Here is a 15,653-nt window from a genome sequence, read left to right as displayed (position 1 = left end):
CAATTGTTTTGTAAAACTAACTCTACGTCATTAATGAGTCTTTTACATTCAATGTTGAGTTCATAAATATCGGGATAATCCGAATGTGCAATATACCAAAATCGCAATAAACAGTCCAATAAGTGATACCAATCCTGTCAAGTGTAATTGGGTGTAATTGTAATAAAAACAACGAGGTGCTATGCATGACAGTTTGACCCTACTCCAATTAAGCTAAAAACCACGAGGTGCTATGTATGACAGTTTGACCCTACTCCAATTAAGCCGCGACAATTGACAAGTTACAAACTGCGCATGGATACATGCTTAAAAAACATCGCAACAAACAGTAAAAGTGGTACCCATCTTGTCTTGTGTTATTGTAATAAAAAAAACGTGTTGTTATTCATGACAGTTTGACACTACCCCAATACAGTGCCTGACAATTCACAATTCAGTTTAATATGTGTATATAAGAAGAAAACAAAATATGATTATTAACATTTAATTTAGAGAAAAATAATTCGAGTAAAGCATCCATAGACTTCTTTTGTCCTTTTGTTTTTGTTGGTGTAAAAACGGTTGAGGCGTTGTTGACAGTTAAAATGAACACAAAGACGGTTTGCTTCCACCAAAAACCTACCCCGGAAATGTGTACGGCCGCGCATTCTGTGTGTAACTGATGTAACTGTTCGGTAGATAGTTTACTGTAACCCGTACTTTCAGTGTACTGGATAGCCTCCCCTGCGTTAATGTTTGCCATTGAAATTAATACAATGAGTATTGTTGTCGTAATGTTCTAGATTTTGTACTCTAAAAAGATGAATATTATCTTCGTTGAATATTATCTTCATTGTTTGCTATTGTATTATTTTATAAAACTGTTATTGTTATGTTTTAGATTCCATGCTTCATATCAGATGTTTTATGTCTTGAATAAAAGTATCAAAAGTATTTGTTAGTACTATACTGACTACAGTAAAGGTGGAATGATAAATCGTTTTAGGTGTCCCGCTTTTTGGTCAAATGTCCCGACAATTTTTTATGGAATGTCCCGCTTTGGACCTAAAAAATTATGGCATGTATGCTCTAGAGGTCACATTTATTTTCCGATCATCATGAAACTTTGTCTGAAGAATTGTCCCAATGATATCTTGGATGAGTAAGAAAATGGTTTTTGTTGCTTAAAAAACATGGCCACCAGGAGGGGGGCATTTTTCCTAATATATGGCTATATATGGCTTTATTAAAACCTTGTTAGCACTCTAGAGGCCACATTTATTGTCCAATCTTCATGAAATTTGGTCAGAAGATTGGTCTCAATGATATCTTGGATGAGTTTGAAAATAATTATGTTTGCTTGAAAAACATGGCTTCCAAGGGGTGGGGCATTTTTCCTTATACAACTATAGTAAACTCTTGTTAACACTCTAGAGGCCGCATTTACTGTCCAATCTTCATGAAACTTGGTCAGAAGATTCAGCCCGATAATATCTTGGAAGTGTTCAAAAATGATGCCGTTGAAAAACATGGCTGCCAGGGGGCAGGGCATTTTTCTTATATGGCTATAGTAAAACCTTGTTAACACTTTAGAGGTTTATTTTCTGATCCTCATGAAACTTGGTCAGAAGATTTGTCCCAATAATATCTTGTTATCTCAGGTGAGCGACTTTGGACCTTTCAGACCCTCTTGTTTGTTTATCTATAATCAACATATCGTTTATGTTTAGGTCAACAAGAATTCTTAACTATTACAATTTGGCTGTGATTCTATTTAGAATAATCATCTTGAAAGTGAAACATATTTCTGTTACAGGCTGTGCAGGTAGGGATTGACAAGGCAAATAAAAAGGCTGTGTCCAACGCGTCCAAGGTCCAGAAATGGACAATCCTTCCTAAAGACTTCTCTATGCCAGGGGGAGAACTGGGTAGGTACATGTTGTAATTTCAACTAGAACCTATCCCATTATTTGTTGTTTTTACATTATTATGTACTTAAATAATTGCTGATGTTCTGAAATGTATCAGTTCGCCTTGTTATGATATATTAGGCTATTCATATGAGCCGCGAAAATTGGTCTTATAACATGTGATCAAAACAAACTTTTAAATGGAAAATTTTGACGTTTTATTTACTGTTATGAACTAAAACATCCATTTATTGCCAGGAGAACCTTATGCTGAAAATGATATATACAATGTATTATATTTGTAGTGTTTTGCAAAGGGAATTTATCAGAGTCTCAAAACAAGATTATCTAATCATTGTAATAATATAATTACATTAATTTTCCAGGCCCCACGCTCAAACTTAAAAGACCAGTAGTGGCTAAAATGTATGACAAAACCATATCAGCTTTCTACGAAGAATAAGAGAAGAGTTGTCATCTCAAACAGAAATGTGTTTATTATTTGGTGAACAACTTTTTCAACTTGATATATTTAACATATTGAGATGTATTAGTTTTGCTCTAAGCTCTTTGTTTATTCAACAGAAATAAAATTATTTGTCTCCTGATAATGTGTTGTCTAGTAGTGAAACTGCTGATAGAAATGCATAATATGGTATCTCCACATGGAGAGGTTGAACTTCGGAAGTACTTTTTGGCTTTCATGTTTTGATTTCTTTCTGATATCTTACTGCTGATATAATTTGTTGAACTGTGTTATTAGCTTCATTTGGGCAGTGTCATGCAAAATGGGTCTTACTAAATATGAGGCCATCATAGCTGCAGACCAGTCTGTGCATCTCCTAATGAAACCATGAAAACGAAACCTTGTGTTACTTTATTGCGGACAGGGTTGCTCCAGACCAGACTGGGCTGATGGAGAGTCTGGTCTGCAAGTAACCAGGATGTTGCATGAGACCCGTAGTTGCATTACACTGCTCATTTACTGTTTACCCTTTGCATGCTGGGAAATCTGTCGTCTGCTAAAATGTGGTCTGCTGAATTTCTTAAATTAGCATTTTCTTTGATTTTTTTCAAAGAATACTATCAGAATAGCAAACAGTTTGGATCCTGATGAGACGCCACGTTCTGTGGCGTTTCATCTGGATCTAAATTGTTTGCAAATGCCTTTAAAATTCGGTTCCAGCGCTGAAAGGGTTAATATGGGCTTGTTTATGTTTATTTCACTACAAAATATTAAAATTATTGTCAGAGCAATGTCTTTAATGAGCACCTTATTTCAAGTTTGCCTTTATTTCAAATTTGTAAAAATATAATAGTATAGAGCAAAGTGCCTGAACCCGTGCTTAGATCGATTGTACAGCCTTTTACCATTTTTGCACCTATATAAATTAAGCGTGAGCCAAATTTCACTAACATCTAACACTTGAAATTGATAATATATTGAAATTGCTAGTTCAGATAATGCTTTGAATTTATTGCAATGCTGGTGCTGGTGATTATTCCATGTAGAATCAAATCCAATGCTTCCGGTATGTGTTTTTGTATGGAGAGTGTTGTTTGTGTGATGATGGTTGTTTTTGTTACAATAAACTAAGCTCATTTGAAGTTGCAATGTGAACTAAGTTAAATTAAGTTCATTTGAAGTTGCAGTGTGAACTAAGTTACAGTTTAAAATAAGTTACATGTTAATCTAAGTTCCATGTTAAACTAAGTTATAGTTAAAGATTAAACAAAGTTACAGTTACTGTTTTAACAAAATTTTGATTAACGCTTGAAGTTTTGGGTTAAGATTAGTTTGTAACCATATCGAGTCTGTAATTATGCAGGTCTTTTTATGTTGCTTTTTATTGTAAATAGTTTATATTGTGGCGTTACATGTAACATGTAAAACTTTTGTGACCATTTTCAAACTTTGGGCATTAATGCTTACTGCCATGTATTTTCTTTGTTCTGTTTGTTGAGCATCTTGTCTGTGTACTGATTGTATTCATGTTTGTTAGTCCCCTACCTGTGTAACAAGACAAAAGACGATAATTATTGTTGGTATGGTTAGGGATGCAATTGTTCCAGAAATTAAAAAAAATAATTGTAAATTAGCTACTTTAATGAAACTTGTTATGTATGTTATTCCAGTTTTGTTTGTCTGTCCATCAGGCAGAAAATGTGGATCCTGTCCTCAAAAAGTAATTAAGCTATGTTGAGGAACTGGATATGTGGATAAAGGGCCATATGGGTAATATGCACGTTATTTCAGCTTGATATCATAAGATGAATATTGTGGTTGCTATAGTTACATAAATAAGTAAAAACCAAAATTTACTCCTGCAAAAACTTACAAAGAACTGAAGCTAAGTTGATGAAACTCTGTATGTGAATAAGGGGCAATATGGGGAAAATGTATTTTATTTTAGCTTTGTCTTTCTGTCCTTCAAAAAAATCTGAGTCCTTCAATTTATCAGAAAACTTAAGGAATGTTTGTAAAACTCAGTATGTGGATATAGAGCCATGTAGGAAAAATGAATGCTATTCCAAAAAAAAATGACAGATACAATTTGTGTTTGCTACATGTACATGTATGAGTACAGAAATAAAATTGAAACGGAAATTTGGATCCTGTTGCAACTTAAAAAGTATTCTTAGAATTATAGCTTGGTTGATTAGACAAGATACGTGGTTGGAGACTTATATGATGAATGCATGTCCTATCAGTTTTGAACCCAAATTGCAGTTGCTATGGTTATGGAAATAATTGAAACTAAAATATGCATTCTGCATGCCTAAGAAGTACTTAAGCTAACTGAACTTTTACTCAGTAGCGGACTGACTGCTGTTTTGTCTGTCAAATCTCTTGTTAAATGTATTTGTGTTCTGAATATATTCATGTTTGTTCAATTTATTTGTGCCCTGTATATATTCATGTTTGTTCTTTTCATTTGTATATGGCAACATACATAATCAACACAAATCTATCATTTATACTTGTATTCATTAGAAAGCTGTCCTACAGCAAACTCATTCCTTTCATTTGACTTGAGTTGTGACCCGCAGACAATTCTTTAATAACCCAACATCCACTCTTCACACACAATACTAATCTATGCATTAATTGATAGGAATGAATTTTGACGTTTGTGTCAGAAAATGTTATAAGCAATCTTTTAAGACATGATTTTTTAGAGGAAATTGACAGATCTGAAAATGTAGTACAATAGTATCAATGTCATCAACTGGAGTTGGCAAATTAGGAATGAAATTTATTTTCTCTCTTTTGTGTTTGAACCCATGCTTTTAAGGAAATATGTCTGATTATAGTACAAATTTAAATAATACATCACATGTGTGCTGCAAATCAATGTTACTTTAATAATAAGTGGATTACAAAACTTGTTTTAAAATTAAAGTACAGTCTTGTATTTAATTTTTCTGCATAACTGGATTTCTGCATGACTACGTGTCATAGAAATACTATTTTGTACTCAAATGAAATATGGAACAATTTTGGTAAATAACAATAATCGGCAGACTTCCTGTGCATCTATTGTGAATGCTGTTTGCTGTTAAAAAAAGAAAACATTTTTACAATGATTAGAACAAATTATTCTCTTGAGATTATTTGTGGATCAATAATTTTGTTTTAGATTTACTTTATTATGTTTTAATGAACTTTGTTCATGTTTATGGCTACATATTACTACAAAACATTCCAAAACACATTGTTCATTTATGTGAGCTTTATCATCATGATCTGTTACTTAAATTGAACCATATTGTTGAACGTATATGTATGTCCCATGTTGTCCCATTAATATATATCGTTTCAAAACATATATTCATTTTATATAATTTTGTTGTCTTGGTATTGTTTAATAACTACATGTTTGCCTTCTTAGATGATTTATAAAAATTTACTTCTTAAAGATAACCCAAGTTTTTTCCAAAGCTTAATGCTTAAGCTAATGTAAGCTATTCACTTGATGCTTCAATGGTAGAAAGAAAGGGTTATCACTAATTATTCCCCTTCCAGTTTTACCGGAGGGGACTTATGGTTTTGTATCCGTCAGTCCGTCACACTTTTCTGGATCCTGCGATAACTCTAAAAGTTTTGAATATTTTTTCATGAAACTTGGAATATGGATAGATGGCAATATGGACATTATGCACATCATTTAATTTTGTTCCGACGTCAAAAATTGTGGTTGCTATGGCAACAAATAGACTAGAAATACTGCTGAAAATGGTGTTTTTTTTCTGGATCCTGCAATAACTCTAAAAGTTCTTAATATTTTTTCATGAAACTTGGAATATGGATAGATAGCAATATGGACATTATGCACGTCATTTAATTTTGTTCCTACGTCAAAAATTGTGGTTGCTATGGCCACAAATAGACTAGAAATACTGCTGAAAATGGTGTTTTTTTTCTGGATCCTGGGATAACTTTGGAAGTTCTGAATATTTTTTCATGAAACGTGAAACATGGAAAGATGGCAATATGGACATTATGCAGGTCATTTCATTTTGTTCCTACGTCAAAATTTCTGGTTGCTATGGCAACAAATAGACTAGAAATACTGCTGAAAATGGTGTGTTTTTCTGGATCCTGCGATAACTTTAAAAGTTCTTAATATTTTTTCATGAAACTTGAAACATGGATAGATGAAAATATGGACATTATGCACGTCATTTAATTTTGTTCTACGTCAAAAATTCTGGTTGCTATGGCAACAAATAGACTACAAATAATGCTGAAAATGGTGGTTTTCTGGATCCTGCGATAACTTTAAAAGTTCTTAATTTTTTTCATGAAACTTGGAACATGGATAGATGGCAATATGGACATTATGCACGTCATTTCATTTTGTTCCTACGTCTAAAATTATGGTTGCTATGGCAACAAATAGACTAGAAATACAGCTGAAAATGGTGTTTTTCTGGATCCTGCGATAACTTTAAAAGTTCTTAATATTTTTTCATGAAACTTTGAACATGGATAGATGGCAATATGGACATTATGCACGTCATTTCATTTTGTTCCTATGTCAAAAATTCTGGTTGCTATTGCAACAAATAAAAAAAATATTCTGACATTGGTGGAATTTCTGACAATGGTGGAGCCGGTAGGGGACTTTTATTGCTTGGCAATAGTCTTGTTATTTATGAGATACACAAAAGGTCTGTGCATGTGCACTTCCCCAGAACTATCAACCTATCCAGTTTCATGTGGATAACTAAGAGGTATGCTCCAGACATCTATGAAAGGGAACACTACAGACTTGAGTAAGTTGAAACAAATATCAGAGTATCATATTACAGAAATACCATTCCATATATATTTTATGTAAAAAAGGCACACACAATCCATGTGTTCACCTCGCTGTTAGTGTGGTGCTCAATGACAAATATCACATCACTTGTTCACATTGAAATATAAGACACAAGTATGCTTCTTTTCTTTCATGACACAATTGCCCATGTACATGATACCTGAATGTAATTGTTTGATATCTACATATCATTCAAGACATATACTGTAAAGGTTTTATATATGCATATAGTTTATAGATTTACTTATGGTTAATAAATTTTTTTATATATTTGATGTTGTTTTCATTTTATTGAACAGAATCACAAATTATGTTAATCAGGACCAAGGTGGTATAATGCAGTCTAAGTTTGGTCAATAAAACCCAAGTTGGTTGGGTTAGTGAGGACTGAGTTGGGTTAATTTTGGCCAAAGTGGGTAAATGAGGACCAAGTTGGGTTAGTGAGGACCTAGTTGGGTCAGTGAGGACCGAGTTGGGTTAGTGAGGACCGAGTTGGGTTAGTGAGGACTGAGTTGGGTTAATTTTGACCAAGTTGGGTTAATGAGGACCAAGTTGGGTTAGTGAGGACTGAGTTGGGTTAATTTTGACCAAGTTGGGTTAATGAGGACCAAATTGGGTTAATGAGGACCAAGTTGGGTTAGTGAGGACCGAGTTGTGTTAATTTTGACCAATGTAGGGTAATGAGGATCAAGTTGGGTTAATTAGGACAAGGCTCTGTGATGCTCACATAATAAGCGCTTTTGTATGGGACTTGTTGACAGAAAATGGTTTATTTTAAAAATGCCAGATGACTCTAAAACATCATTAGACACACGACACAATGACCTCAACAATGAACAAAAAACATTGCCATTGTGCGAACATGACCATCCTGTAGTTTCGCCTTCCCTTCAATGGAGGATTCTGCAAATATGTGGTAAATGAAATAAAATAATAATATTCAAACCTATCTCAATCATCTATTAATAATCATACCAGTCAATGGTGTATAAAGAATTGCTATATTGTTTTCATTTTTAACCAGGTTTTCCAAAGAAATAGATTGGCAGATGTCAGCGTGCGGAACAAGCTTGTCCGGGCCATAACTATGCCATTCATTGTGAGATTTTACAATTATTTGGCACATTTGTTCACCATCATTGGTCGGTGTGTCGCACAAAAGAATTACTTCGATATCTCCAAGGTCAAGGACACCCTTTGAGTTCAAAGGTAAAAAATGGCCGTAAATGAGCTTGTCCGGGCCATAACTATGTTCTTCATTGTGAGATTTTAAAAATCATTTGATTACCATCATTGGACGGTGTGTCGCACAAAAGAATTATGTTGATATCTCCAAGGTCAAAGTCACACTTTGAGTTCAAAGGTCAAAAATGGCCATAAATGATTTGGTCCGGGCCATAACTACATCAGTCATTGTGAGATATTAAAATTATTTGGCACATTTGTTTCCCATCATTGGACGGTGTGTGGCACGAAAGAATGACGTCAATATCTCCAGGGTCAAGGTCACACTTTGAGTTCAAAGGTAAAAAATGGCCATAAATGAGCTTTACCGGGCCATAACTGTTGTTTATTGTGAGATTTTAAAATCATTTGGCACATTTGTTCACCATCATTGGACAGTGTGTCATGCGAAAGAATAACGTCAATCTCTCTAAGGTCAAGGTCACACTTTGAGTTCAAAGGTCAAAAATGGCCACAAATGATCTTGTCCGGGCCATAACTATGTCACTCTTTGTGAAATTTTAAAATTACTTGGTACATTTGCTCACAATCATTGGACAGTGTGTCATGCGAAAGAATTACGTCGATATATCCAAGGTCAAGGTCACACTTTGAGCTCAAAGGTCAAACATGGCCATAAATGATCTTGTCTGGGCCATAACTATGTCATTCATTGTAAGATTTTAAAATTACTCGATACATTTGTTCACAATTATTGGACAGTGTGTCATGCGAAAGAATAACGTCAATAACTCCAAGGTCAAGGTCACATTTGGAGTTCAAAAGTAAAAAATGGTCATAAATGAGCATGTCTGGGCCATAACTATGTCATTCATTGTGAGATTTTACAGTTATTTGGCACATTTGTTCACCATCATTGGACGATGTGTTGCGCTAAAGAATTACGTCAATATCTCCAAGTTCAAGGTCACACTTTGAGTTCAAAGGTCAAAGGTCAAAAATGGCCATAAATGATAATGGCATAATAATTCTTAAAAATCCCCATAAATTAGCTTCTTTTGTGAAGACAGCATGCAAAATATTCTGTGTCAATGCAGCATGTGGGGGTTTACGTCAAATCTGTGACAAAGCTCTAGTTTTTCTCTATTTAATATGTAAACCCCCAAAATGTGTGTTTTCAATTCCTCTTAAAGTGCTTGGAAGATACATTATAGCTCAAACTGTCACAGCTGAATGACCTCAATGAGTAATGTTTTTAAAGGAAGAACAAATAGTGGCTGCAACAATCAAGACAGAGTCATTGTCCTTTAGATGTTTTCCATAATATAATATTTTGACAAATTTTTGTGTTTCAACTCGCCTTTATTTTCTTGGCTGATTTTGTTCAAACTTTTGCAGCTTAAAATGTGTAGATGATCTAAAAGAAGGGAATTATTGCTGCGACCAGTTTGGCAGAATTATGGCCCTTTATCTGTTTGTTGTTTCATAATAAAATATTCAATACCACTAAGGAATATCATTTTTAACATTTGTCATGGACCTATATTAAATTATTAGGAAGATTTTGCCCAAAATCTCACACCTGAATTACCTTAATGTTAGGTCAACCCATGCTAATTACCAAATAACTTACAGGACATGAGGTCCGATAACTTTTAAAATTTACCGGACCTCTCCAGATTTTACCAGACCTTTTTTTTCTTTAATCAGACAATAGAAAATACATTTTATAGAGTTTAATTGTATCATTATGACGTTCACTATGTTTAACAATTCTTAATACAATAAAATAACAACTAAATTTTAACATATTCTATTAAAGCATATGTTTAAACTTTTCCATTAAAAGTGAATGCAAAACAAGCTATTTTAAACAGCAATATAAAACACTAGTACTCAGGCTGTTCACAAAAGATAAAATTCGTTTAATTCCAACATTATCTGTTGAAGTAAAATAAATATACACAAGTGTGTATTTTTTAACATATTCCTCGTTTTGTTTTCACCCTTCTCGAAAAAGTGCACTAAATGCGCATTTAATGCGCATTAAATGCACATTAAATGCGCATTTAATGCGCATGTTATTGGCACCGTATTTTTTGCTTAACAAGTGTATTTTAATCTGTTAAAAAAAACACTTTTTACTAGTGTGTTTATACATTTAAGTGTATTTTTTTTCCACGAAATAATACACTTAAGTGCGTTTATTATGATAATAAGTGCGCTTAAGTTTATTTTTAAGTGCATTTATACACTTGAGTGTATTTTAAGACATACAAATAATACACTTCATGGTCAAAGTAAATTTTTTAAAGCGCATTTATACACTTGAGTGCATTTCCAGTCATTCAAATAATACACATTACAGAATTAAAAGCAAATTATTTAAGCGCATTAATACACTTGAGTGCATTTCCAGTCATACAAATAATACACTTCATTGAGTATTCAAAGTGAATTTTTGTAAGCGCATTAATACACTTGAGTGCATTTCCACTGATACAAATAATACACCTTACAAAATTGAAAGTGAATTTTTTTAAGCGCATTAATACACTTGAGTGCATTCCCGGTCATACAAATAATACACCTTACAATATTAAAAGTGAATTTTTAAGCGCATTTATACACTTGAGTGCATTTTCAGTCATACAAATGATACACTTTTTGAAGTGTTGGAAGTGAATTTTTTAAGCACATTATACGCTCAAGTGTACTTTTCATCACTTCAAATTAATATGCTTAAAAATTAACCAAATTTGAAAAAAAAACCAGCATTTTGAAGTCAGCATTCATTCTTTAAATGAAAGGTTAGTGTAAACACATACATAAAAAACAAAAAGTACAATTCAATAGATAAATACACACTTTTATTAGAATGTTAAACCTTAAAAAACAAAAACAAATGTTACATATCTACATAAAAGAGAGGATTCAAACGGGCTATTGCCTATCTGGAATTAACAATTGAAAATATCAAGCTCATACCAGTGATTTTTCTCCCCCCTGATTATCGGTAACTGATTAACAGCCAAATACAGGTGGTTTCCACTTCAAAAATATTAAAGATTTCCCCTCCTTAAGCTGAAATGTTTTCCCTATCATTTACTAGATTTTTATATATTACATTAATTCCTTTTTAATATGGACAAAAGCAGTACATTTAATTCAATCATATTCTGGATCCTAATATATGATAAATGTACAGTATTCATGAAATTTATATAAATCTATACCTTATTTTTAAGATCTTCCTTTTTTTGTTCATTATTGCGCTTAAACATGCCCTTCTGAGAGCCAGTACGTACAGGTTGTTTTGAATTTCCAAAGAAGATCACTGCATACATGCTGACAATATTTAGCAGCTTAGCCCCTGTCACTATATTTGTTGTTATACACTGTTTCTTACAAAGAATGCATTCATAAACAACCCTTTATAGAGCACTTCACCAGCTGATCAGGTCTGAATACTACTGTCATGGTCTGCGAGGCGCTTCTCGTGCATGATCTCATTTGAGATCACAATTAAATATAATATGCTAAGTGTGCAGGTCCTGAAAGATATTTTATAATGTAAGTGTTAAATATTGCTGTTATGGTAATCTTGTTCAACAGTTGCTATAAATATCATAAATTTAAATCAAAACAAGTTTGTTGGCTTGTTGTTTTTGTTTGTTTATTTTTGCAATTTTAATCTCGTGATCACATGTGACTTAACGCTTTTCATAAATAATTTAAAGAAATTACGTTTGATAGAAAATACTGTTAATAAATGTACTAATATATGTGGTCTCCTTTGGCTGTGTGGACTGGTCGGAAGTGTGACTTCTTTGAATTGCAATAACCTTTATTATATAGTTTTACCTCTCAACAAATCCATCTTTTCTTGGTCAAGGACAAGCTACAGGGCACGGTTTCCCACTCCTGTTCCCCTCAAGTTGGCCTGGTATACATGTCCAAACATCAGGTAGTCCCCTTTTTGCTCCCTTTTTTGGCAGGCGATGATGCACATTCTGTCCAATGGATCTTCCGATCAATGTAAATTTCACCTTGGGGTTTAACCTTCAAATATAAAATATTAAAGTTCTGATTAAATATGGGGGAAAGAAATCTGTTCATAAATGACAAGAAATAGGTATAAATAAATTTTAAGATGACAATAACCATAAAATACAGCCATAATAATTCAAATGGTGTTTTTTTCCTTAAAATTGCATTACATTTACTCATCCAGTTACATTTTCCAGTGACAATACATAAATATGATAATGATCATAATTAATTTAAATAAAAAGAGATGCAGAAATGAAAATACAAACCTGTTACAGCTGTTCTTCAGCATTCCAAAAAAACAAAAACGGCAGTTGTTGATCACTTTAACCACCCACTTTGAATCTTCTTTGCAACAAACTTATTGTTAATTTACACATTGTAGTAAATACACATTGTTTTCATCACACAATAGTTCATGTGCTGAAAGAATTTCAAGACATTTGACACTAGAATTAATGTTGCTGAATTATACCTAAAAATTTAGCTCAATTTAAGTTGCTGAAACCAAATTGTTTACAAAAATAACTTCCTGTGCTCCAAATAACTTTCTGTGCTCCAACCAATCAAAAGTGGTTTGTTTTCAAATAGATGGTCCCAGAACCAATCAAAATTCTATAAACACCCCTTTGTTTTGGCTAGATGGAGCACTGATAGGGATTAGTGTTTATGATGCTAATTGATCTCTTATCTGATCCTGATCTTATCTGATATTTATTGAATAATACACAGCACACTTAGCATATTATATTTAATTGTGAATAGTTCAATATAACATACTGAATGGTGTTAGGAAATAAATATAATATTATAAATATTATTTAAATTGTCTTTTAAAATGTATGTTAATAGTCAATGTGGTAGACATTAATTGAATTGGGGTTAAATATCAGTGTAAGAAAGTTCAAATACTTGTTTTTTATGTTGTGAAGATATAATTGATTCTCGCAAGACCACATAATTTTTTTGACACTTTCAATATTTTTAATTATTTACCCACAGCCTGATTTAGTTGTACTTTTCCCTTTAAAAGCTGCTCTACTGATTCACATATTTTATGAGCAGACAAATTGTAATAATAAGACCATAAACATTATGTGAAGATAAAAAAGAATTCAGTACAATCCTATTAAACACTATATCTCTGTCCTTTAACTTCAGTTATTTGCTATAGAGTTGCTCTTTTTTATGAAGATGCACTAAAACTACACTTGTACAGAAAGAATATTTTTTTTGCAAATCAGAAGATACACTAATATGCACAAAAAATGCACTTCATTGAAAAAATGCACTTATTGCATAAAAAGATGCACTTTGTCTACAGAAGATACACTTAAAGTACAGTAAAATACACTTAAAGATAATGAAAATACAGAAAAAATGCACTTTAGTGCACTTAATTATGAAAAAAATGCAGAAAAAATACACTTTTCGGTAAAAATGCAGAAAAAATACACTTTTTAAAGCGTATTTTGTTAAAAAGTGTATTTTATTTTGAGAAGGGCAGTTTCAACCCAAACAAAGTTTTACATATTGCTTTTTGTCAATCACAAAAGCAGCAAACTACGGGAAAAAAAAGACCTCTGGGAAACTTTTATCAGAAATTTCAGAGGTCTGATGTCTTTTGCATGGGTTGGTATAGGTGATTGTAAATATAGGAGTGAAGTCTGGGTACCAGTTTCGGCAGAGTTAGTTCTTTTGTCATGTTTTAAACATTGATATGTACACATAATTATGGCAAGACTGTTATTTCTTTAAAAGTATCAAGTAAATAGTGATATTTTGGTGACGGTAAGTCATGTTTATCTTACAAATGGCTTGGTCCAAACATGTCTTGTTAGGTCATCAATATATGTGCAAATAATAGTTGGCAATAATTGTGTGCCTTAAATTTTATCTAAATAAATTATCAGTTGAACACATTCTTACATCATAAGATGCCAAATGTACTTATATGGCTGCATTTGTTACTTCATATAAGCCATCAACAATTTTATGGAAAACAACAGAAACTCTAACAAGAAATATCTTTAAAAAAGATATACGGCGTAAATAGTTTAATGAATGAGATCAAGTATAGCGAATGTCTTTTTCTGTGCAGTTCTTAGCTGCATCACACGCAGTACGGGATGTTACGGGGAGTTTTCGCGGCTTATTTTACATTATAACATATTGCTGGTCATAAACCTATAGATACAAAACAGAAAACCAAAAGAAGAATGGAAGTGAAATTTAAACATATGAGTCAACCGGCCACACGAGAAGTATCCGTATTTATAGGCGCGTTCTTTGAACAAACCTGTTTTAGTGGTTTGTCGGGCATTGCTATTTGATTCGATTATTAACAGTATCAATTATCATCGTGCTAATGCTTAGTGATATTATGGGCATTTTGCACTGTTGAATTGAGCTGAAAAGAATTAACAGGTCAAAATAGTTAGTTAAAATGTGGTTACTGATTAATTATCTGCAACTCACCTTGCTACCAGTTGTTTATAAAAATATATTTTATATTCGATATTCTTACGTGACCCACCCAGTCCTGTAAGCTGAAATGATCCGTAAAACAATTTCGTGTCTTTGTGTCGTATGAACAAATCTGCACTAAAACTAAATTTAGGTTCAACTCGTAAACGCATGATCAGTTGTCAAACGAAAGTACGGTTGATATTCAAATGCATTATTTTTCTCTTTCTGGTATATTGTTTTAGTATGATGATGCTGCATTAATTAATGTAAGTGTATATGAAGTAGAAACATCAAAAATAATCAACGGTTGCGATAGACACCTATAAACTGTTACATGCTCATAATATCACTTTAGTACATTAGGCAATATGGACGAATAATTATTGTTAAATTTATCAACAATAATATTTATCATTGTATTGTTGAAAACACATTAAGAATCTATTATTTACATACCATAATTATATTGCTGAATATCTTCATTTAACATATTTCTGGTCTAAAGAAAATTCCAGGTCACCTAGTTCACGGATAGCGTCTTTATTATATAACGATTATTTTACTGGCCGCCAACTCCGGTGATGACCTGTATATAAACTCTGAATGTCCGCGAATTGACCCGATATACCTCGCGGGTTGAAATGCAATGCTTTAAAGTAAGGCCTCGCTTCCATTGCTCTTTATACTTTTACATGTTAACATGTTGACAGGAATAAGGAAGTAAGTACTAAAT

At 32.8% G+C, this 15,653-nt stretch overlaps 1 protein-coding gene across 4 annotated transcripts in view; it reads left to right on the top strand.

Annotated features, from left to right (window-relative positions):
• LOC127876666 (long-chain-fatty-acid--CoA ligase ACSBG2-like) overlaps positions 1–7,486 on the top strand; it is a 74,578-nt gene extending 67,092 nt beyond the window's left edge. For all 4 annotated transcript variants that reach the window (XM_052422026.1, XM_052422025.1, XM_052422028.1 and 1 more), the window contains 2 exons: positions 1,796–1,907; positions 2,276–7,486. In XM_052422026.1, the coding sequence (XP_052277986.1) occupies positions 1,796–1,907; positions 2,276–2,352 (189 nt within the window). In that variant the 3' untranslated portion in view covers positions 2,353–7,486. The remainder of the gene's footprint in view (positions 1–1,795; positions 1,908–2,275) is intronic.
• Positions 7,487–15,653: the final 8,167 nt, after the last annotated feature.

This window comes from Dreissena polymorpha, chromosome 4, assembly GCF_020536995.1.
Source record: "Dreissena polymorpha isolate Duluth1 chromosome 4, UMN_Dpol_1.0, whole genome shotgun sequence".
Classification (NCBI taxonomy): Eukaryota; Metazoa; Mollusca; class Bivalvia; order Myida; family Dreissenidae; genus Dreissena; species Dreissena polymorpha.
Note: the sequence above shows the minus strand (reverse complement) of the source record. Positions and strands in the feature narration are given on the sequence as shown.